Source organism: Ranitomeya variabilis, chromosome 2, assembly GCF_051348905.1.
Source record: "Ranitomeya variabilis isolate aRanVar5 chromosome 2, aRanVar5.hap1, whole genome shotgun sequence".
NCBI classification, from domain to species: Eukaryota; Metazoa; Chordata; class Amphibia; order Anura; family Dendrobatidae; genus Ranitomeya; species Ranitomeya variabilis.
The window spans coordinates 466,939,725-466,965,854 of NC_135233.1; the positions used below are offsets into that span (position 1 = coordinate 466,939,725).

The 26,130-nt window shown below is 39.8% G+C and overlaps 1 protein-coding gene across 2 annotated transcripts in view; it reads left to right on the forward strand.

Moving 5' to 3' along the window:
* The window catches only part of MACROD1 (mono-ADP ribosylhydrolase 1), a 1,026,736-nt gene that overhangs the window by 977,290 nt on the left and 23,316 nt on the right, over positions 1–26,130 (forward strand). For both annotated transcript variants that reach the window (XM_077287616.1, XM_077287617.1), the window contains exons 5-8: positions 16,803–16,919; positions 17,685–17,806; positions 23,167–23,197; positions 23,285–23,358. In XM_077287616.1, the coding sequence (XP_077143731.1) occupies positions 16,803–16,919; positions 17,685–17,806; positions 23,167–23,197; positions 23,285–23,358 (344 nt within the window). The remainder of the gene's footprint in view (positions 1–16,802; positions 16,920–17,684; positions 17,807–23,166; positions 23,198–23,284; positions 23,359–26,130) is intronic.

Consider the following 26,130-nt stretch of genomic DNA (forward strand, 5'->3'; position numbering starts at 1 on the left):
CAGTCTGGTGACTGTGGAGGCCAGGTCATCTGGCGTAGCACCCCATCACTCTCCTTCTTGGTCAAATAGCCCTTACACAGCCTAGAGGTGTGTTTGGGGTCATTGTCCTGTTGAAAAATAAATGATGGTCCAAATAAATGCAAACCGGATGGAATAGCATGCTGCTGCAAGATGCTGTGGTAGCCATGCTGGTTCAGTATGCCTTCAATTTTGAATAAATCCAACAGTGTCACCAGCAAAGCTCCCCCCACACCATCACACCTCCTCCTCCATGCTTCACGGTGGGAACCAGGCATGTAGAGTCCATCCGTTCACCTTTTCTGCGTCGCACAAAGACACGGTGGTTGGAACCAAAGATCTCAAATTTGGACTTATCAGACCAAAGCACAGATTTCCACTGGTCTAATGCCCATTCCTTGTGTTCTTTAGCCCAAACAAGTCTCTTCTGCTTGTTGCTGTCCTTAGCAGTGGTTTCCTAGCAGCTATTTTACCATGAAGGCCTGTTGCACAAAGTCTCCTCTTAACAGTTGTTGTAGAGATGTGTCTGCTGCTAGAGCTCTGTGTGGCATTGACCTGATCTCTAATCTGAGTTGCTGTTAACCTGCGATTTCTGAGGCTGGTGACTCGGATAAGCTTATCCTCAGAAGCAGAGGTGACTCTTGGTCTTCCTTTCCTGGGGCGGTCCTCATGTGAGCCAGTTTCTTTGCAGCGCTTGATGGTTTTTACCACTGCACTTGGGGACACTCTCAAAGTTTTCCCAATTTTTCAGACTGACTGACCTTCATTTCTTAAAGTAATGATAGCCACTTGTTTTTCTTTACTTAGCTGCTTTTTTCTTGCCATAATACAAATTCTAACAGTCTATTCAGTAGGACTATCAGCTGTGTATCCACCAGACTTCTGCACAACACAACGGATGGTCCCAACCCCATTTATAAGGCAAGAAATCCCACTTATTAAACCTGACAGGGCCCACCTGTGAAGTGAAAACCATTCCCGGTGACTACCTCTTGAAGCTCATCAAGAGAATGCCAAGAGTGTGCAAAGAAGTCATCAAAGCAAAAGTTGGCTATTTTGAAGAACCTAGAATATAAGACAGATTTTCAGTTGTTTCACACTTTTTTGTTAAGTATATAATTCCACATGTGTTAATTCATAGTTTTGATGCCTTCAGTGATGTACAATTTTCATAGTCATGAAAATACAGAAAAATCTTTAAATGAGAAGGTGTGTCCAAACTTTTGGTCTGTACTGTATATATATAGTAAAGAATTGTTTAAAGGCATAATAATCTTAGTGTATGTAAATTTTTGACTTTGCGGTAAGTAATAAAAATGCCTTAAAACATTCTCGCTCTCTCTCATTATTCTGAGATAATTATGGTAATCCTAACTGACCTAAAATGGGAAAGGTTTATTCTGATTTCATGTCAATATTGAAAAAAATATGCATATGTGTTTTTTATATAGTGTATGTAAACTTCTGGTTTAAACTGTATAAAACATGGCCATAGGAAAATATGCATTGACAAATGTAGATAGTTAAAGGGAATCTGTCATTAGGTTCATGCTGCCCGAACCATAGGCAACACCAATCAGAACCTGGTTGCTTGATTGCTGCTGGGTATGTTTTAGAGTAAATATAGCTTGTAAAGACAGTTTCGATCCTCGCCCGTCTTCTCTCTGCACCACTTCAATTGATTGACAGATTTCTCCTTAGGTTGTCAAATCAACTGGAGTGGGTGAGAAGAAGTAATCCGGGGGTCTAGTCAGATCACTCCCTATAGTCCCCGGCCAGCTTTCACTCTAAAACGCCAGGACCTTTCAGAGTAAAACGTATCTGGCTTCAATCGCACAACTAGGTTCAGGTAGAATGAACCTAATGATAGGTACCTTTTAACATTTGTTTTGCTAATTCTGTAATGTGAGAGACAGTATGTGATTTCAGCACTTAACATGTTAATAGACTAGACCAGTGGTGGACACAGGAAGAAGAGGGCCTCTTTGCAGTCTGATAGCTGATCATAATGCACAATTCCACTTGCTTTGGAGCTACTAGTCGCCCCCTTACCCCTCTCTTAGGCCCTTGTGCAGCTGCAGGCTGCAATGATATATGAGTCCCTGACCTAGGTCTAAGTCCTTTTCTCCTGCGGTGATAGATGAGGTCAGACACTTTCCTACAAGAGGCCAAAGTCTTCACCATCAGCACCTTGTGACATTTATTTCTATCCATGTTTTTATTTATAAATTATGATTTGGACATCTAATATCAGAACTCTAGCACATATTGTATATCTGTACATTAGATACATGTTCTACATGCAAATCTCCCAAATTCAGATTATGAAAAATTCCCAAAGGTAGGTGGTTTTGCACAACTTTCATTTTAATAGCTTATACATTATTTACTATCCCCAGCAGAAAAAAAAGACCCATTCAAAAACGCATCTGCTAAGCAAGACTAAAAATATTTATCTGCTGTGAATAAACTTTCAGTAAAATGCCAGCAGCCAATTTCTAGCCTCATTCAGAAATATTTCTTAAGATTTTATTGGGTTTGATCTTAGACTTTCAATCTGTACCTCCCTTCAAGCCACAATGTTCTTTTAAATGAAGAAACCAACTGAGCTGCAGTGAAGTTTATTTCACAAGAAAGAGCTTTGGATCTAATCACAGCTAGGTCACGATTCTCCACATACTCCAGTGCAACATACAGATACTGGGGCCACTATTAAGGATCAAGTGCTTTCTGCTTCATCCATTGTACCAGTGTCTTAGCTTTTCCATCACTTTATATATATACCGTCAGAACTCAATGTACACAAAGCACCAAAAATACCATTATAAGGCCGGAGTCACACAAGACCGTAATACGGACGAGTGCTATGCGATAAAAAATCGCATAGCGCTCGGCCCAATGTTAATCTATGGTGCAGCTCCCATCATCCGATATTTTCTCGGCCGTATTGAGGATCCGAGTAAAATCGCAGCATGCTGCGATTGTCAGCGTATCTCGGCTGAGACTCACCAATGCAAGTCTATGGGTGCGAGAAAAAAACGGATTACACACAGACCAGCAGTGTGACTTGCAAGAAATACGCAGCGGTGTTCTATAGAAAAGCCGGTAATTCAATTGCCGGCTTTTCATTTCTCCTTCACAAACCCGACAGGATGTGAGACATGGTTTACATACAGTAAACCATCTCATATCCCTTTTTTTTTGCATATTCCACACTACTAATGTTAGTAGTGTGTATGTGCAAAATTTGGGCGCTGTAGCTTGTAAAATAAAGGGTTAAATCGCGGAAGAGAGAGGCCAAGTGCCAGAATAGGCGCATCTTCCAGATGTGCCTTTTCTAGGGTGGCTGGGGGCAGATGTTTTTAGCCAGGGGGGGCCAATAACCATGGACCCTCTCTAGGCTATTAATATCTGCCCTCAGTCACTGGCTTTACCACTCTGGCGGAGAAAATTGCGCTGGAGCCCACGCCAATTTTTTCCGCGATTTAACCATTTATTTTACAAGCTACAGCGCCCAAATTTTGCACATACACACTACTAACATTAGTAGTGTGGAATATGCAAAAAAAAAAAAGGGATAAGAGATGGTTTACTGTATGTAAACCATGTCTCATATCCTGTCGGGTTTGTGAAGGAGAAATGAAAAGCCGGCAAATGAATTACCGGCTTTTAGGATATCTAGCGCTGAATTAAATATATATGTGTGTGTGTGTCTCAATGACATATATATACTGTATATATGTTTTAACGAACATTTGAACCGAAAAATCCATTAGATGTCGGTTTTGCAAGCCTGCGAGAAAATATCGCAGTACGGATGCCATACGGATGTCACACGGATGTCACATGGATAATTTGATGCGAGAAAATCGCACCCTCGCACTGCACACGGATCACTGTTTTGGAAACATTTGGGCGATTCTCGTCCGTGTAAAACGGACCGTATTTTTATACGTTGTGTGTGTCCCCGGCCTAATACTGCTCTTAAAGCAATTTTTATTTTTTTACAACACAGCACATTCAATGTCCCACATTGCTGATACACTTTATGTTCAAATCTGCATGAGACTTTAACAATGATCCCTTCTCCACTTCACATGTATTTCCTGAAGATGAGCACACTAAATCCAAAAGTGTTTGTTTTGTTGCTTTAGCTCAATTACTTACTGGAGGGCAGCCGCTATCTTATGCTTCGGCTCTGGACTCACAGCACTAGTAAGATGTTTTAATGTATGCTACCGTCACTTACAAGTGTGAATATCAAATCCAAAAACAAATTAAAGAACTGCATTTGCCAATTTTCCCACTTACAAAGAATGGAGAGGTCTGTAATTTTTATCGTAGGTACACTTCAACTGTGAGAGACAAAAATCTTGGAAAAAAAAATCCTGAAAATCACATTGTATGATTTTTGCATTATTAATTTGCATTTTATTGCATAAAACAAGTATTTGATACAATTGAAAAACAGAAAAAAAAATTTGGTACATAAACCTTTGTATACAATTACAGAGGACAGACATTTCCTGTAGTTCTTGACCTAGTTTGCACACACTGCAGCTGGGATTTTGGCCCACTCCTCCATGCAGATCTTCTCAAGATCATTCAGGTTTCGGGGCTGTCGCTGGGCAACATTGAGTTTCAGCTCTCTCCAAAGATTTTATATTGGGTTCAGGTCTGGTGACTGGCTAGGCCACTCCAGGACCTTGAAATGCATAGTATGGAGCAACTCCTTAGCTGCACTGGCTGTGTATTTTGGGTCATTGTCATGCTGGAAGATCCAGACATGACCCATCTTCAATGCTGTTACTGAGGGAGGCTGAGGGAAGGATGTTGTTAGCCAAAAGTTCACGATACATGACCCCATCCATCCTCACTTCAATACTTTGCAGTAGTCCTGTCCCCTCTATAGAAAAGGACCCTCAAAGTATGGTGTTTCCTCCACCATGCTTCACAGTTGGGATGGTGTTTTGGGGGGTTTACTCATCCTTCTTTGTCCTCCAAACACAGCGAGTAGAGTTGATACCAAAAAGTTCTATTTCAGCCTCATCTGAGCACATGACCTTCTCCTATGCCTCCTCTCGATCATCCAGATGGTCATTGGCAAACTTCAAACAGGGCTGAACATGTGGTGGGGTGATTCTGCAGGATTTTAATCCATGACAGCGTAGTGTGTTACTAACAGTAATGTTTCAGACTGTGGTGCCAACTCTCTTCAGGTCTTTGACCAGGTCCTCCTGTGTAGGTCTTGGCTGATTCATGACCTTTTTCAGAATCATCCTTAACCCACGAGGCAAGATTTTGCATGGAGCCCCAGACGAGGAAGATTGACAGTCATCTTCTGCTACTTCCATTTTCCAGCGGAACAACAGTTGTTGCCTTCTCACCAAGCTGCTTGCATATTGTCGTGTAGTCCATCCCAGCCTTGTGCAGGTGTTCAATTTTGTCCTTGGTGTCCTTAGACAGCTCTTTGATCTTGGCCATGGAGGAGAGTGTGTGGAAAGGTGGGAAAGGTGTATTTTATACAGGTAATGAGTTCAAAAACTTGCAAAGTCAGGAGCGTATCAAATACTTCTTTTCCACACTGTATATATAAATGCATGTGTCAAATAGCACTTCAGGTTCAGGGTCAAGTGGACTGAGATATAAAAAATAGCAATATATTATCATTCTTATATCCTTATAGAACAGGAATATGAAATTATTAGTCTTCTCAAGTTAGTAACAGCATCTTAAAATAGCAGTTTGATTATATATTTTTTTCTGTAATCCTTTAACCATACATGGTGTGTATAATTATTAAATAATTTTTATTTTTGATGTATAATAATAACAATAACAGTAATAATAATATAAAAAAAAATCAACTCCAGTGCTGCATGTCAATCCAAAAGGTTAATAAACCTAAATATATAAGAAATTAAAAGTGAAGTTTTGTTTTTGTCAGAATATCTTTTTGTGCAGAGCCATTGGCCAACTATTAGTGTGCAAAGTTAATATGCAACTAAATGTAAAATTAAAATTTTCCCATCTCAATTGTTAATTTTCATCTATAAAGTGATAATAAATACATTTCTGACATTTAAAGTGTATGTATATATATATATATATATATATATATATATATATATATATATATATATATATATATATGTGTGTGTGTGTGTCAGTGCCAATATAGCTGCCCTTCTTTTTTAATAACAGTCATAAGTTCCATCTATGGAGCCTGTCAGCTTCTTAGCCTGTTACCAATCAACTTTTTGGACAGTACCAAACTTGGCACTCAGAAGCAATGAGAAGATGAAATCTATTGAATAACAGTGATTCACAATTGTAGATGTTTTGGTGTATACAATAGACCTTGATCAGTACACAGATTGCCCAGGGAGGCCTTACTTCTCTCTGCAGTAATTGGATACTGCCTTTGTGCTGCGTCTCTGGATCAAGCATTCTCACTGGGCAATTCGTGTACTGATGAAGGTCTATTATATAGACCAAAATGTCTACAGTTTTGGATTGCTGTTATTCAATACATTTTATCTTTTCATTGCATCTGAATGGCAAGATTTATATCTACCGTTCAGAGAGGTGACTGTTTTTCTTCCTGTATAAGAAGGGCCCACAATTTCTCAATAAGGTTTACATCAGGTGAGGAAGGGGCCATGTCATAGTTCTTTAATCTTCAAGGCCTTTACTGACAGCCAAGCAGTGGAGACTTCAACGCTGTGATGGAGCATTGTCCTGCAGGAAATGCATGGTTTTCTTGAAAGATGCAGTCTTTTTCCTGTACCACTACATGAAGAAAGTGTTGTCTAAAACTGGCAGTAGGTTTCAGAGTTGATTTGAAGTCCATATTCAACCCGAAAAGGTCCACCTATCTCATCTTTAATAATACCGGACCGTAGCAGTTCTCCACCTCCAACTTCCTGGTGTCGAAATGGAGGTCTGTGCCCGTAACTGATACAGACACAGGCCCATCCATCCTGTCCTTCAAGAGTCGCTCTCATTTCCTCAGTTCATATAATCTTTGAAGAATCTATCTTCAGATATTTCTTGCCTAATCTTGATGTTTCCACTCCTGAGTCTTGTTGAGTGGTGGTCAGATTTCAGCCTTCCTTACCTTGGCCATGTCTCTGAGAACTGAACACCTTGTACTTCTGGGCCTCCAGGGATGTTGCAGTTCTGGAATATGACAGCACTGGGGGATCATGGCTTCCTGGTCACTTCACGTTTGATTGTTCTCAAATCTTTGTCAGTTAATGTGCGTCTTTTTTTTCACAATTTGCTAATAGCCTCTTCATAGAGGACAAGGACTTGAACTCTAGCGCCACCAATTGAATGTAACAATCCTAAAAGTCAATATCGACCCTTTAACAAACCTTGTCACATGATTTAGGATAAGATGCCAAAACAGAAACTCCACTTGCAGACACCTGTTTCGGGGTGTTTGCCCCCTCCTCAGTGATTGCAAAGAGAACCAGAATGGCTATGGGAAAGGAAGAAGGCATCAATCGATAAGAATTTAATACATTTACTGTGTACATAATCGCTATGGCTTAAGGGGTAGATAATATTGAATACAAATCACAGGAGAGCTACTTTAACCCCTTTCTGACATATGACGTACTATCCCGTCGAGGTGGGGTGGGCCCGTATGACCACCGACCGGATAGTACGTCATACGCGATCGGCCGCGCTCCCGGGGGGAGTGCGGCCGATCGCGGCCGGGTGTCAGCTGCATATCGCAGCTCACATCCGGCACTATGTGCCAGGAGCGGTCACGGACCGCCCTCGGCACATTAACCCCCGGCACACCGCGATCAAACATGATCGCGGTGTGCCAGCGGTATAGGGAAGCATCGCGCAGGGAGGGGGCTCCCTGCGTGCTTCCCTGAGACCCCCGGAGCAACGCGATGTGATCGCGTTGCTCCGAGGGTCTCCTACCTCCTTCCTTGCTGCAGGTCCCAGATCCAAGATGGCCGCGGCATCCGGGTCCTGCAGGGAGGGAGGTGGCTTACCGAGTGCCTGCTCAGAGCAGGCGCTTGGTAACCCTGCAGTGCTCTAAGTCAGATCGGTGATCTGACAGAGTGCTGTGCACACTGTCAGATCACCGATCTGTAATGTCCCCCCACTGGGACAAAGTAAAAAAAAAAAATTTCCACATGTGTAAACAAAAAAAAAAATAAAAAATCCTAAATAAAGAAAAAAATATATATATATTATTCCCATAAATACATTTCTTTATCTAAATAAAAAAAAAAACAATAAAAGTACACATGTTTAGTATCGCCGCGTCCGTAATGACCCAACCTATAAAACTATATCACTATTTAACCCCTTTAGTAAACACCGTAAGAAAAAAAAAGAGGCAAAAAAACAACGCTTTATTACCATACCGCGGAACAAAAAGTGGAATAACACGCGATCAAAAAGACAGATATAAATAACCATTGTACCGCTGAAAACATCAATTTGTCCCGCAAAAAACAAGCCGCCATACAGCATGATCAGCAAAAAAAATAAAAAAGTTATAGTCCTGAGAATAAAGCGATGCAAAAATAATTATTTTTTCCATAAAATAGTTTTTATCGTATAAAAGCGCCAAAACATAAAAAAATAATATAAATGAGGTATCGCTGTAATCGTACTGACCCGACGAATAAAACTGCTTTATCAATTTTACCAAACGCGGAACGGTATAAACGCCTCCCCCAAAAGAAATTCATGAATAGCTGGTTTTTGGTCATTCTGCCTCACAAAAATCGGAATAAAAAGCGATCAAAAAATGTGACGTGCCCAAAAATGTTACCAATAAAAACGTCAACTCGTCCCGCAAAAAACAAGACCTCACATGACTCTGTGGACCAAAATATGGAAAATTTATAGCTCTCAAAATGTGGTAACGCAAAAAATATTTTTTGCAATAAAAAGCGTCTTTCAGTGTGTGACGGCTGCCAATCATAAAAATCCGCTAAATAACCCACTATAAAAGTAAATCAAACCCCCCCTTCATCACCCCCTTAGTTAGGGAAAAATAAAAAAATAAAAAAAATGTATTTATTTCCATTTTCCCATTAGGGTTAGGGTTAGGGCTAGGGTTATTGCTAGGGTTAGGGTTAGGGCTAGGGTTAGGGCTAGGGTTGGGGCTAGGGTTAAGGCTACAGTTAGGGTTGGGGCTAAAGTTAGGGTTAGGGTTTGGATTACATTTACGGTTGGGAATAGGGTTGGGTGTGTCTGGGTTAGAGGTGTGGTTAGGGTTACTGTTGGGATTAGGGTAAGGGGTGTGTTTGGATTAGGGTATCAGTTATAATTGGGGGGTTTCCACTGTTTAGGCACATCAGGGGCTCTCCAAATGGGACATGGCATCCGATCTCAATTCCAGCCAATTCTGCGTTGAAAAAGTAAAACAGTGCTCCTTCCCTTCAGAGCTCTCCCGTGTGCCCAAACAGGGGTTTACCCCAACATATGGGGTATCGGCATACTCAAGACAAATTGGACAACATCTTTTGGGGTCCAATTTCTCCTGTTACCCTTAAGATTTTTTATTTTCACGGCTCTGCGTTGTAAACTGTAGTGAAACACTTGGGGGTTCAAAGTTCTCACAACACATCTAGATAAGTTCCTTGGGAGGTCTAGTTTCCAATATGGGGTCACTTGTGGGGGGTTTGTACTGTTTGGGTACATCAGGGGCTCTGCAAATGCAACGTGACGCCTGCAGACCAATCCATTTAAGTCTGCATTCCAAATGGCGCTCCTTCCCTTCCGAGCTCTGTCATGCGCCCAAACAGTGGTTCCCCCCCACATATGGGGTATCAGCGTACTCAGGACAAATTGGACAACAACTTTTGGGGTCCAATTTATCCTGATACCCTTGTGAAAATACAAAACTGGGGGCTAAAAAATCATTTTTGTGAAAAAAAAAAGAATTTTTATTTTCACGGCTCTGCGTTATAAACTGTAGTGAAACACTTGGGGGTTCAAAGCTCTCAAAACACATCTAGATAAGTTCCTTAGGGGGTCTACTTTCCAAAATGGTGTCACTTGTGGGGGTTTTTAATGTTTAGGCACATCAGGGGCTCTCCAAACGCAACATGGCGTCCCATCTTAATTCCAGTCAATTTTGCATTGAAAAGTAAAATAGCAATCCTTCCCTTCCGAGCTCTGCTATGCGCCCAAACAGTGGTTTACCCCCACATATGGGGTATCGTCGTACTCAGGACAAATTGCACAACAACTTTTGTGGTCTAATTTCTTCTCTTACCCTTGGGGAAATAAAAAAATGGGGGCGAAAAGATCATTTTTGTGAAAAAATATGATTTTTTATTTTTACGGCTCTGCATTATAAACTTCTGTGACGCACTTGTTGGGTCAAAGTGCTCAACACACATCTAGATAAGTTCCTTAAGGGGTCTACTTTCCAAAATTGTGTCACTTGTGGGGGGTTTCAATGTTTTGGCACATCGTGGGCTCTCCAAACGCAACATGGCATCCCATCTCAATTCCAGTCAATTTTGCATTGAAAAGTCAAATGGCGCTCCTTCCCTTCCGAGCTCTGCCCTGCACCCAAACAATGGTTTACACCCACATATCAGCGTACTCAGGACAAATTGCACAACAATTTTTGGGGTCCAATTTCTTCTCTTACCCTTGGGAAAATAAAAAATTGGGGGCGAAAAGATCATTATTGTGAAAAAATATGATTTTTTATTTTTACGGCTCTGCATTATAAACTTCTGTGAAGCACTTGTTGGGTCAAAGTGCTCACCACACATCTAGATAAGTTCCTTAGGGGGTCTACTTTCCAAAATGGTGTCACTTGTGGGGGGTTTCAATGTTTAGGCACATCAGGGGCTCTCCAAATGCAACATGGCGTTCCATCTAAATTCCAGTCAATTTTGCATTGAAAAGTCAAATGGCGCTCCTTTCCTTCCGAGCTCTGCCATGCGCCCAAACAGTGGTTTACCCCCACATATGGGGTATCAGCGTACTCAGGACAAATTGTACAACAACTTTTGGGGTCCATTTTCTCCTGTTACCCTTGGTAAAATAAAACAAATTGGAGCTGAAATAAATTTTGTGTGAAAAAAAGTTAAATGTTCATTTTTATTTAAACATTCCAAAAATTCCTGTGAAACACCTGAAGGGTTAATAAACTTCTTGAATGTGGTTTTGAGCACCTTGAGGGTTGCAGGTTTTAGAATGGTGTCACACTTGGGTATTTTCTATCATATAGACCCCTCAAAATGACTTCAAATAAGATGTGGTCCCTAAAAAAAAAATGGTGTTGTAAAAATGAGAAATTTCTGGTCAAATTTTAACCCTAATAACTCTCTAACAAAAAAAAATGTTGGTTCCAAAATTGTGCTGATGTAAAGTAGACATGTGGGAAATGTTACTTATTAAGTATTTTGTGTGACATATGTCTGTGATTTAAGGGCATAAAAATTCAAAGTTGGAAAATTGCGAAATTTTCTAAATTTTCACCAAATATTCGTTTTTTTCACAAATAAACGCAAGTTATATCGAAGAAATTTTACCACTATCATGAAGTACAATATGTCACACGAGAAAAAAAATGTCAGAATCGCCAAGATCCATTGAAGCGTTCCAGAGTTATAACCTCATAAATGGTCAGTGGTCAGAATTGTAAAAATTGGCCTGGTCATTAACGTGCAAACCACCCTTGGGGGTGAAGGGGTTAAATTGGTATATAACACTGGAACTCTGGAATGTGGGAAGAAGCCAGCCACAAAGATCTATGTTTTTAATTGTTCCATTTCATCTTCTTTTGTATTAATTCCTAATATAGTTGTTAATAAAATATATTGGAAATAAAGATTGAATTGAGTACGTTGACAGATTTGTCTCCTATTAGACAAACATCTGGCAATTTTGAGCAAGAATGAAATGTAACTTCCTCAATTAAATAGATAGTTGCCAGAAGATTAATGCTTTTGGGCAGGACCACCAAGTTTGATAAATTTGTACCAACAGCCTGGCAGCCTCTAAAACACAGTGGTAACACAACAAGTATATAACATTCAGTCCACTTGTACATCATATGTTCTCTGAAGTATTTTAAGTTTACTTTATGATTGTAAACAGTACAGCAAAGAGCATCATTATATCATTCTTATAATGTATTAGACAAAGGAGCTTTCATGATTTTCTTCGAGCTTATGAACAGCATAAATGAGTTTACCTGCTAAAGCCCCCCTCCTCTATGGAGAGCAGCCGACAGAGCGGCTTTCACTTCGGTCTATCCAGCCTGTTAATGGATAACATGGTTGGCAGGAGAAATGTGTGACCTGGTGAGGTCATTCTAACAGCTGATCATCGGGGGCTACAGAAAAAGGTAATTTGTTGACCATTATATTTTCCAAAGGGATATCTCTGAAGAACAAATCCTTTAAATCAGGATTCATGATTAACAAAATCTGCATGTAAAAACTACAATCACTGTAAGTGATTTTATTTATTTTGGAGAGTATGTGTTTAATTTTCTTTTTTTTTTTTTTTTTAAACGGAACCTGTCAGTAGGTTTTTGCTTTCCGATTGCAGCATGATGTAATGATTTAGGGTCCGAGACTCTGATTCTAAGGATTAGTGATGAGCGAGTGTACTCGTTGCTCGGGTGGTCTCCGAGTAGTTGTTAGTGTTCATAGATTAAGTTTTCATCACGGCAGCTAAATGATTTACAGCTATTAGCAAGCCTGAGTACATGTGGGGGTAGCCTGGTTGCTAGGGAATCCTCACATGTAATCAAGCTGTCTAGTAGCTGTAAATCATTCAGCTGCGGTGATGAAAACTTAATTTCCGAACACTAACAAATACTCGGAGATCACCCGAGCGTGCTCTGGAAAGCCCGAGCAACCAGTTCACTTGCTCATCAACACTAAGGATGTGTCACTTATTAGACTGTCTGCTGCTGTTTTTATAAAATCAGTGTTTTTCATCAGGAGATTATCACTAAAGCACTAGGTGTCAGGTACATCCTACTTAGCTGCTGTATAATCCCGCCCACACCACCGATTAGCAGCATTCTATCAATACTCAGTGTACACAGAGAAAAGACAATCAGGGGTGTGGGCAGGGGTTATACACAGCTCAGCCTTCAGAGCTCTGCTAGATGTACAGCAGAGAAAACAGGGATTGTATTAAAATGACAACATGCAGACCAGCAAGTGACATATCACTAGAATCAGGGTTCTTACCCCTACATCATACTGCTCTCAGACTACATAGTGAAAACCTGTCAACAGATTCTATTTAAGATAGGGCCATGGAGGACAGAGTAATGGATAACTTGTTTTTATTATTATTATCTTACTTTTTCATTTTTAAGTGCAGTATATTAGAGAATCACTCCCAGAAAAATGTCATCTCGAATCCCAAAGATATGTACGTAGTATACTGTACTGTGTATGTACTGTGCTGTGCAGGTGTTTAAATACTTACCACTTACCAATTGCCATCTTCTGTGCTTCCCATCGACATTTTGATCTCTTCTGAACCACATGGCTGCCACTCTGCTTTGTAGCCCTATGCTGTATGTGGACTGTAAATTGCTTTCTAAATTTAAGTATATGTGAGTTTTATAGACTTACATTGGGAAATTAGGAAAGCAATTACAGGTCCACCTAGAAGGCGCCATGTGAGCCAGCTAAGCTGAATTGCAGTCAAATGATTCAAAAGAGGCTCAGAATGGTGCCGAAAATGGGAGAAGACATCAATCCGTAAGTATTTAACCACGTGCACATTACACTGCATACATACTGCTAAGGGATTAGTGATTACATTTTTTTCTGGGAGGTCCCCTTAAAGAATTCTTCTGTCTATATGTATCCCAAAAGGTCAGACTTTTACCCCTCTTACTTCTCTCAGTCCATTGTCTGGCAATGAGACATCTGCCTGTTGCAGGAGCCTCCCCCACAAAGATCATTACCAGCCAAATAAATGAGTAGATTAGTTAACTCCTGTTCTTGAAGCTATATTTTTATAGGACTTTTTGTTTCAAAGTACCGTTAAGAAAAACCTACATACCGTAGATCTCTGATAGAAATGAAAGTATAGAGCAGTGTATGTGCGAATGTTTTTCCATTTCTATATGAAGGGGCCCCGGTCTCGACAGATGTGGGTTCCAGTGGTGGGACTTGCAATGATTGAACATTTATGGCACATCCTGTCGGTATAATATTCCATGTGGACCAATCCCTTACAGAGAACTTGTCACCAAGTCAAAAGTAGCCAGTTTTTGCTCTTCTTTTATCATTGCTGCTCCCGAGTATTCTGTTTTTTTTTTTAGTTTTAAAATCCAACTTACGGTTCCAGAGATATGGGCTATTTTACTTAGTGCTATATTTTTTGTTCCTTACCAAGGGGGCATTACTCACATGCTAATAATGCAGAGCATCCTAAAGACACGCCCCTGAGGATCCTGTGAGCCAGACCCACTTGTAAAGACCGTAAAAAGTAAAGGGCCCATATCTCTAGAACCTTATAGTGGAGTAGAAAAAAAACCACATTATGCTCAGGTGAGCAGCAGAAATAAGAGAAGAGCAAAATTGTCCACTTTTAACCTGGTGGTGACTAAACATAATTGTTCTAAAAACCATAACTGTATAAGTGATGCACATCATTTTATTCTGGGGTTATTAAAACATATATAAAACTGGCTATGTATTTAAAGAAAAAAAACTTTCTGGTATGTATTAGCACAGCACACAATTAAAATATATTTTTATGCCAGGACTAATATAATATAAAATACAATTCATAGATTAGAAAATTTTCACATATACCTTATATACTAGAGTATAAGCAGACCCAAGTATAAGCCAAGGCACCTAATTTTACCACGAAAAACTGAAAGCGTATTGACTCGAGTATAAGCCGGGTATGCATTGTCTCCTCATCAACATCCTGGTTTACATGGTTCCTCATCCCTATTGTGATATGCATGGATATGTCATCCTTATCCTGGTATGCATGACCCCTTCATCCCCATCCTTGTATGCATGGCCATCTCATCCCTATCCTGTTATGCATGGTTCCTCATCCCTATCCTGTTATGCATGGTTCCTCAGTCCTATCCTGTTATGCATGGTTCCTTCATCCCCATCCTTGTATGCATGGCCATCTCATCCCTATCGTGTTATGCATGGTTCCTCATCCCTATCCTGTTATGCATGGCCCCTTCATCCCCATGCTTGTATGCATGGCTCCTTCATCCTCATGCTGGTATGCATGGCCCCTTCATCACCATCTTGATATGCATGGCCATCTCATCCCTATCCTGGTATGCATGGCTCCTCATCAATATCCTGGTATGCCTGGTTCCTCATCCCTATCCTGGTATGCATGCCAATCTCTTCCCCATCCTGATATGCTTGGACTCCTCATTCATATCCTGGTATGCATAGCTCCTCATCCCTATCTTTGTATGTATGACCCCCATCAGAAAAGCATAAAAAAATAATAAACTATCCTATTTACCGTCCCTGCACTTCCTCGCAGCATTTTGTTCCAGTGTCAGGAGCTGCAGTGGCTGGATGAACACGTTTCCCCGCTACTTAATAAATATTCACTGCTCTCCACGCCTATGGGAGAGGAGAGAGGTGAATATTCATGTCTCTTTAAGTGGGCACAAGAGTTAGCCGCAGTAGCCAGCTCCTGCCTCCTGTGATACACTCCATCTTCTGGGACAATGACTCTAGTATAAGCCAAAGCATTTTCAGCACAAAAAAATTTGCTGAAAAACTCGGCTTATTCTCTCGAGTATATACGGTGTGATGTTAATGTTGATGATAAAGATATTGGAAAGTTTATGATGGCAGATATTTAGATTTTTGGTTCTTTTAATATGTAAGGAATTTTTATTTTTATTAATTTTTTACTAACTTTTTTTAGATAATAGCAGAACGCATTGATATATATAAAAAAGACCACAGAATGTGTAAAATACTCCATGTGTTGCAGAAGGACGTAATGATACAAGTCATAAAGTGTGGGTTTGTGCTTCAATACATGCTTGTGAAAAGCAAGATACAAAGGCCAGTGATGTCACTTGATAGATCAAGGCTACAGAGCATCATCATTTCATTATTACTCTGTCATTCACAATTTTTGTAGCTTTTGTCATTTTCATTACGGTCCTCATTTTTGCATCGACATGGAAGATAATTTTGCTCTGATCTGATCCTTTAAATCTGCATATATGGAGGTCGGCTGCTCGGTGTACGTTGTTGATTTGATTTCCAGCTAAATTACAAGTTACCAGATTAGAACCAATTCATGAGATGATATTTAATTGTGTCCCACAGGGGGGAGAGAACACAACAGAGATAGGGAGAGGAGATATAACAGAGAGCGAGGATTCGTCACACAGAGAAGGGAGGGTAGGTGGGAGATTACAACAGTAAGAGATAGATGACTTATAATATTGACAGCAAGAAGGACAAGAATTACGGGGTGATGTTAAGCTAGTGTTTTTAGATAGATTATCAGCCTGACATGTATTAATGAAGTGAAGCCTGGGAATACAGGGGGATTACTTTAAAAAACACACACACACCCAGCCTTCTCTAGTCTCCTTAGAGATCTGCATAATATCCCTACTTCCACAGATGGAGCATGCTGGTAGCTCTCCATGGTGCTGCACTTCTCTCTCTGTTCTTATATAAGCTGGATGCTGATTGCTATTGTTCTGCATCTACCATTGCTTTTATCCTCCTCTTTCTCTTTTTGCTCACAAATTGTACTTTTGTTTTTGTTTTGGGTTTTAGTGGATGGATGCATACATCGGGCAGCAGGCTCACTCCTGAAGCTGGAATGCAGCTCTTTAGGAGGGTGCGAGACTGGACAAGCAAAAATGACCTGTGGCTACCTTTTGCCTGCCAAGTGTGAGTGTGGGCTTAAATATATATTTTAAAAAATATAATTTATTATTCTTACTTATAAAGTGCAACGCTTCACAGACACTGTCCCCCGTGTTTGCGCACAATCTTCATTCCCTATCAGTGTAAAAAGTGTGGAAGAAAACAGGAGTACCTGGAGAAAAGTCATGCAAACATGGGTAGAACATACAAACTCCTAGCAGATGTTGTCCTTGGTGGGATTTGAACCCAGGACCCCAATGCTGCAAAGCAACAGTGCTAACCACTGAGCCACATACTATTTTTTTTTTTTTTTTTCCATAAAGTCACATAGGACACTTGATTGACCAACTGGTTTTTGATTGCCATGTCTATCTGATTGTAATTTATATTTTGTTAATTAATATGTTTTATACCAAGTATAGGCTGTTGATTTTGAGTCACCTCTGGCAAGAAGCACACAGCCTTAAAGCGTTAGCTTTTAGCTTTCGCAAATACTGGTATAGCGCAATATTCTTCCATGTTTCTAAGTCAAGTGCTCCCTACTAAAAGCAATTACATCAAATTACGCCCATGGCTATGATCCTACATTGGGCTGCACTTGCTAAAAGCACAGCATGAGGACCGTGTGAGTACCATATAGATATAGTACCATGGAGACATGACATGCACCGACAAGAGCATACATATCACGGGTTATGTACCTTCCATCTAGAGGAGCAGCATGCCACTTACTGCACATGCTGCATTGTTTTTCTGCTAAAAGCTAATTTTGTTGTTCATTCCCCTTAGATGTTATTCACACGGTGGGGCCTGTGGCACAGGGTAATCCAAGTCCCAGCCAGAAGGAGGAGCTGATGAATTGCTACAAGAACAGCATGTACCTGGCGTCTGAGAGCAAGCTGCGCACCGTGGTGAGAGACAGGCGTCAACAGGCGCTCACTTTCATTAGTCCCTAGGTGTAAAATTTGCATTTATTCTACATTGTTATATGGCTACTAGCATGTTTGATTGAAATATTTTTCTTATCTCTGCAGAATATTTAATCCACCTACCTGATATGAGTAAATGATATACTAACATATATTATTTATGATAGTTATATTTTAATCTGTATTATCACATACTATAGTTTTATTTATTACGCCCGCTTATATAGCGTCATCATATTCCACAGTGCTTTACAGACATTATAGCAGTATGACTTGGAGCATGGGAGGAAACCTGCGCAAACACGGGGAGAGCACACAAACTCTTTGCAGATGTTGCCCTTGGTGGGATTTGAACCCAGGACCCCAGCGTTGCAAAGTAACAATACTACGACTGAGCTGCCCTTATTTATATTCTGCTTCAAAAGGATTTTGGAAAGTTGGAACAGTCAGTACCTTGAGGACCTGTTAGCACAAAATGCTGCCCAGTATAGATATAATAGATAGAATGTCAGTCCTTCACAGATACTTAACTCCTTCCTGCTCCATGATATACATTTATACCAGTAAAGTTGCACTCCATAGCACTATCAAATGTGAACATGAAATATATGAAATTTAAATTGCATTACTGCTCTAGAAAATAGGAAAAAACTAAGATACTTAGCACATAATTTAGCCAGTTCATGTGTGCCCAACTGCCAACGACGAGGCGACCTTCTTTGCTAGGAATCTAATCTAATGTGACTCCTCTCCTGGGGTGAAGCCTACATTTATTATGAGTAAGTAGGATCCTGCCCAGAAGAGGAATCACAGACAGGTTTCTAGCAAAGAAGGTTGCCTTGTCATGGCTGATGGGCCTACATGAATTTGCCAAATTATGTGCTAAGTATCTTTAGTTTTTTACTACTTTCTATAGCAGTAATGCAATTCAAATTTCATGTTTACATGCTAACACGTTACAGAGTGCAACTTTGATAGTTATGTATGGAGATCGCTACTCTTAGTTTGCACCTTTGCACACTAGTTTTCTATTTGGAACTGAGTCAGTCTTTTGATATTTATACATTTATATGAGAGCAGCAAAAGTGTCATACAGTTATGTCTGTTAGGCAGTAGATGTTATGTATCATACGACTGACATTCTGAAAAATTAGGCGTTACAAAAAGATGCAAAATCATTTGAATTTCCAAAAGGTAAAAAAATGTTGCAGCTCTTTATACCAAACATACAAAGCAAGAAACGAAGATGTGCCTGGTGAGGAACCGTGGGTAAATGGCCTAGCTAATATTAGGCCAGACTGAAAATGTGAATATTTTAGTATATTGTTTTTGTTTTTTTTATTACAGATAAAAAGTAAAACATCATTATCAACATTTAACAAATGATATATGTTTAACATAAAAAAATAGATTTAAACAATACATTTTCTGTTGACATATTCCTTCGAACAGGAATTCGGTGAGATTTCCGCTCTAAAGACATTTAAATTGTTAACACCGATCTGGACCATAATGAAAGATGTAACACCAGATTAGTAAAATCAAACTGTATTTGCAAAGTTTCTTACCTTTCTATGTTGATTTTATCTACATACCATATAATAAACTACATTCAAAGAAATATAAATTATTCTCCAGAAGGATTCTCCAAAAGGAGCGCACCAGGCGTCATCATTTTTCTCAGATCTCAGATTAATGAAGTGATAGTGAATGAATATTAATTTCTTAACAAAGTCTTGTGATGTCTTAAGTCATCAGGTAGTTATGTTCCTGCCATGACTGGGGCTTTGATCTACTAACCATGTGTTCTGATATAAATAAATGGCCGTCTGCATTAAGAAATGTGTAAATGTCTCTGTTGTTCGTTAATTGGACCTTGTATTATGGATATTATCCCTGATTCATATGTTTGATCTTAATGTGAATGATTATAGGTGAGCCATTCATAGCCTTTTAGTCCGAGGTTGTTAATTGTTATTTTACAATATGGTACAAATGATGACTTTACTATAAGTCCCTATACCGCACTATTCAATGTGCTGCCCTTATCATTACTTGTTAACAGTTATATATGACTTGATCTATATACATTTCAGGTTATCGCTATCTTCTCGGCTGGGGTACAGTCCAAGATTTAGCAAAAGCAAATATAAACACAAGCCATAATTGATTGTATGAACAAGCTCCGCTAGCCTAAGGCCATGTGCAGACAGAGTTTATTTGAGGAGGTCAAAGAGTAGAAACAGTTTTAGTTAGTTTCGTTTTTGGAGCATATTTTTAGTTTTCTGAAATGATTTTTAATTTTTTAAGCATTTTGGAACAGTTTTTTTTTCTGGAACATCTTAGTTTTTTTTTTTGCAGCCTTTTCATTGGACATTGCTTAGTTTTTAACAGATTCCAACAGGAGTTACATCAAAGAAGTGACGTGCACTATCTTTTCTTTAGGTTTTGAAAACCTGAAGTGGGAAAAAGAAGAGTTCACATGGACATGTTAAAAAAGCAGCCTACTCGCATCTGCAAACTGTGGATGTGCCTGGCTCCGTGTGCAGCTTTATGTGCTCGTCTGCATTGTAGACGAGTGCCGAAGCTGCCTTTATATTACATGCATTATTCTACAGGGTGGACCGTGTATATGGATACACCTAAATAAAATAGGAATGTTTGGTGATATCAACTTCCTGTTTGTGGCACATTAGTGTATGGGAGGGGAAAACCTTTTTAAGATGGGTGGTGACCATGGCGACTATTTTGAAGTCGTCCATTTTGGATCCAACTTTATTTTTTCCAATGGGAAGAGGGTCATGTGACACATCAAACTTATTGAGAATATCACAAGAAAGTGCTTGGTTTTAACGTAACTTTATTCTTTCATGAGTTATTTACAAGTTTCTCTTTGTTTACAGCCATTGACATGTCGCAGAGGTTAACACATGAGGAGCGGATAGAAATTGTGTTGATGTCTGGTGAACGCAATACCGGGGTCATTGCAGATTTCAATCAGCGCAAAAGTTTTCCCCTCCGATATACTAATGTGCCACAAATAGGAAGTTGATATCACCAACCATTCCCATTTTATTTAGGTGTATTCAAATACATGGCCCACCCGGTAGTTAGGAAAACGGACCAAAGAAGTGGATTCTGCAATTTTTTTTTCTAATAGTCCGTGTGGACAATCGGCCAGACATATAGGCTATAATAGATCCAAGTCCAGTCCATGGCACGCAAGGATTGATTGTATGCTCGTGTGAATTCGCTTTTATGCTTCTTGCTAATGAGCGCAAGTCCCAGTTAGTCCAGTTTGCCTAGAGTGCTTGGGTACCCTCCGAGTATCGCAGGTGCTCGAATGACATGTTCGAGTCACTGCGGCTGCATGTTTTTCGGCTATTAGACAGCCATAAAACATGCAGGGATGGCCTGACAAACGGGCAATCCCCTCATGTGCTGTGGCTGTCTAACAGCAGCAAAACATGCGGTTGCGGAAACTCGAACATGTCACTCGAGCACTCACAATAATTGGTGCATTCCCGAGCATCCATGGCAAATTCGAGTAACGAGCACTTGCGCTCATCACTACTTCCTGCACATCAGTATGCAATTATAACAACGTGTCGAGCGAATTATCTGAGCATGCTGTGTGCTCCTTTCATACAGTGTCTAGCTTGCAGATTAATCGCATGTCCTAATCCCTCCCTCCCCCATTCTCATACACACTACATTGGATTTATATATCCTGCATACCTTATTGTATGCAACAAAAAAATTTACATTTTTATTTCCTACCCCCTTCTTCCACAACTGAACAGAGCAGTAAATAGGCAGATACCACTTCACAGGAGATTGAGGACCCCTTTAAAAAAAAAAGAAAAAGAAACTAATTTACTGCATCCCTGGGTTTGCCTTGATCACAAATTTATCTGTTGCAGCTAGTTACCATAAGGCCACGTTCACAATTTTACATCAGTATTTCTAAGTCTAAACCAGGAGTGGGTGATAAATGCAGAAGTGGTGACGTGTTTCTATTATACCTTTTCTCTGAATGTTTCACTCTTGATTTTGGCTTGCAAATAATGATATAAAATACTAACCAAATACTGAATGTGTGAACGTGACATAATGGCCCACATATGCATGAAACATTACAGCTAAAAACACATAATTTTAGATAATTTTATGTGATACTTGCTAAGGCTCCCTAATTAAGACCTTCTTGGAACAGGAGGAGAGCTCCTTGAAGAGTTAGCAGATCTCACTGGCCCCTTTGAAAACGCCTAACAACTCTCGGATTCCAGAAATTCCTGAAAGTGCATGGTGCCCCAAGATCTCAGGGAGGCATAGACCCAAGCGTGGCAGAGCAGAGGATAAGCCTCAATACAAATGCACTAACAGGGTGCAGCGGACACAAGTAAAATAGCAACTGCACAGGTGCAATAATACCCAATGAGACAGCCAGCCTTCATTGCCACATACAGATTATATTTTTTTGCACTGTTGTGCCACACGGCCAATCCCTGATTGAAGGCTGGCTGTCTCATTTGGTATTGCACCTGTGCAGTTGCCATTTTACTTAGGTCCGCTGCACCCTGTTAGTGCATTTGTATTGAGGCCTAGTTAGACAGGTAAGCATCTCTGCCTGTTTTTGTTTTTTCTTGAATATTGGAGGATTTTTTCCTCTTTCTGTAGCTTTTATGCCAGTGCAGAGGATAGCCAGAGACTCATGGTGGTAGCACTATCTTAATAATAGATCACGGCTACGGCAGAAAATGTACTGTGAGGTGCTCCATTGGTCTACCCTTCTGCCAGATGCCAACCATCTAACGTTGACGAGTATATTTTATGTATGTGTGCATGATTTTCTGTAGACGGACTCACCTTTTTCTGTGGGAACAAATAGTACATTTTGCAATTATCTTTTGATTCTTGACAGAAGTACCGTGGGAATATTCATCTGCACACAATGCCTTGTCATGTGCTCTGTTTGGGCGCGGAGTGGTTATCTGCTCTGGATTACTGCAGGCTTCCAATCAAAGCTTTCAACGTCCATTTATCTCAGTGGTGTCTTTAAATACCCCCAATAGGCGTCGTTTGATTACCACTGTGTGTAATTCTACCGCAATACTACCTACTAGCTGATCAGAAGCGTGTAATCTGATGATATGAAAAACTCTAACAAACTTGTATGTTGGTAAGAGCCATGTAAAATAGCATTGGTCATTCATGTGGAAGGAGAATATAAGTTTGGAGGAAAAGTATAGGCATGCGCGGTTAAATCTGTGTAATATCTCAGAATATGTAGTGCGGTATTCGTAATTAATTTTTATGCTAACATCATATGTGTTTTATAGGCATTCCCATGCATTTCAACTGGCGTCTTTGGTGAGTATTGTGTATTTTTTTTCTTGTTGTATCTGTCATTATTTTTTTTTCCAATACTTTCTTACAGTAAAACTGTTGTTTCCACAGGGTACCCTGCTGAGGAGGCTGCCGAAGTGGCATTGGGATCTATTAGGAGCTATCTGGAGGAGAAAAAAGACAAGGTGAGAACCATGGCGAGACAAAAATAAAAAATAAAAAAAAGAGAAAAGTGGTAAATAGAAGGAATAGAAAAGAGAACGGCAGTGATAAACACTCTCAAGGGGAGACCTGGCTATAAAGGAAGAAAGTTCAAATAAAGGATGGCCCAAATAACACGAGAGTCTTGATTATTTAGTACACAAATGACTGTCAGAGTCACCTCTTTACACTAAGTAGTATTAGGATAAGAAGACGACGTAGCAAAATGAAACCTTGCCAATTCTAATTTTTTGATGGCTGTTAATTTGTGATCTACATAATAATAATAATACCAATTAGACAAACAATACACAGGGTTATTAGTTCCCAGCTCCTGTGCCCATCTGGAGAGAAATATAAATCGTCCCATGCAAAGAATAAATAAACCTATAAATAAGTTTTGCACAACAGAACTAGAGTAGTAAAAAAATATAAACTTTATTTATAATAACATTCAAAACCCTAAAAAATGTTACAATGGTGATTGGTACCAAATGAACAGGACACCACAGACTAGAGGACAGTTATATCCAAATAGTCAGACCCATACCGCCAATCGTAAATATACCCCGTGGCTAATTAATACTCAGTGCCATAAAAAGACATAGTAATCTTAGGAACGCCACACATGGGTCAATAAAGAGATGGCTCAGTAAAGGTACAAATAATATACTAATGATTACCTCTGGTCTGATGGTGCCATGGCCCCTACGCGCGTTTCGGCTGCGTGTGCCTTCTAATAATAATAATCGGATGAGAACAGGTTCTTTAGTAGTTGATGTTATAACATTTTATAACGTTTCTTTTTTATGGATTATTTCCGATTGTTTTGATTTTGTATGGATAGTACTTAGACTTACGAAGGAACAACCGATCAGGTTGGCGCTCAGTGGGTTTCGGAGAGGAATGCATGTTATCCTGTTAATTGAGTATACTGTATATGTCTTCACTGCATAGCACATCTGGTTTCAGAGATTTCTGAAGTCTGCAGCGCTTCTTACCCTTATTAGCACCTCCTTATGTGAATAGGTTACATTAAAAAGATTTGTCTACTTTACAAAACCCTATTTCTTACACTCTAAGGAATTCTGAGTTAAGCAAGGGGTCATCTACGGAGGATCCTCTTCTGTTGGCCATAGAAGAGCGATTGCAAAGCATTTCTCAAGGTCTATCAATTTGAAGATATCAGGATCTGTCTTGGGTTCTGGCAGCTCCATTCCTGGCTTGGGTTCAACATAAGAGAGTCCTTCCTTTGTTGTCACATCATCAGTGCTATCTGCAAAGGGAGTTGCCTGTCTTATTTTAATTGCTAAGCCAGCCCCTTTCTGTGGCCGATTTGGCTATTAAAAAGAGCAACCTAGCCAACCTCCATCACAATCATCAATGGTCACGTGCTGACACAGGAAGCCCAACCAAGGAGTGGAGCTGCCAGGACCAACTCTTAAAGGTAATCTGTCACCGGGTTTTTGCCACCTAATTAGAGAACAGCATTATGTAGAAGCAGAGACCTTGGTTCCAGTAACGTGACACTTACAGGGCTGCTTAGTGTATTTTTTTTAATAAAATCAGCGTTTCATCAACAGGAGATTATCACTAGAGGATTACTTGGTCGGCTGCCATATAGTCCAACAACGCACCCACCACTGATTGGCAGGATTCTGCCTATGCACAGTATACACAGAAAGCTGCCAATCAGTGGTGTGGGCAGGGGTTATACAGAGCTCAGCATTCACAGATCTGCAGCATAAAAGTCAATGAAAAAAATCTCCAGAGTATTTTTATTTTTATATTATCCGAGTAGCTGCTGTATAGCATATGTCTGAAAGGGAATCTGTCACCAAGTTTTTGCCATCTAATCTGCAAGCTGCATAATGTAGGGTCGTAGCACCTGATTTCACTGATGTGTTGGGATGCTTGCTGCTGTTTTTTTTAATAAAATTATTGTTTTATCAGCAGGAGATTCACTAGAGATTAGTAAACATGCTGTCATGTAGTCCAACCAAGCCCCAATCATTGATTGACAGCTTTCTGCCTATGCACAGTGTACACAGAAAGCTGCCAATCAGTGGTGTGGGCCAAGTTATACACAGCTTAGCATTCAGAGAACTGCTAGATCTGCAACAGAGAAAATTGTGACTTTATCAAAACTGCCACAACCAACAAAGTAAGTGATACATCGCTGGAATCTGGGTCTGTGTCACTATATTATTACTCTCAGAGCAGCAAATTCCTGGTGACAGATTACACTTGTATGAAAGGGCAAAGTCCTACATATTTATATTTAAAGGATATCTAAACAGATTTTTTTTCAAGCTGAAACCATCCTTTAACACATTAATATACAGGTGCTTCTCACAAAATTAGAATATCATCAAAAAGTTAATTTATTTCAGTTCTTCAATACAAAAAGTGAAAATCATGTATTATATAGAGTCATTACACACAGAGTGATCTATTTCATCTGTTTATTTCTATTAATGTTGATTATTTTAACTTACAACCAATGAAAACCCAAAAGTGATTATCTCAGTAAATTAGGATAACTAAAAACACCTGCTAAGGTTTTCTCAGCATTTATAAAGGTCCCTTAGTCTGTTTCAGTAGCTCCACAATCATGGGGAAGACTGCGGACTTGACAGAAGTTTAGAAGGCAGTCATTGACACACCTCACAAGGAGGGTAAGCCACAAAAGGTCATTCCTAAAGAAGCCGGCTGTTCAGAGTGCTGTATCCAAGCATATTAATGGAAAGTTGAGT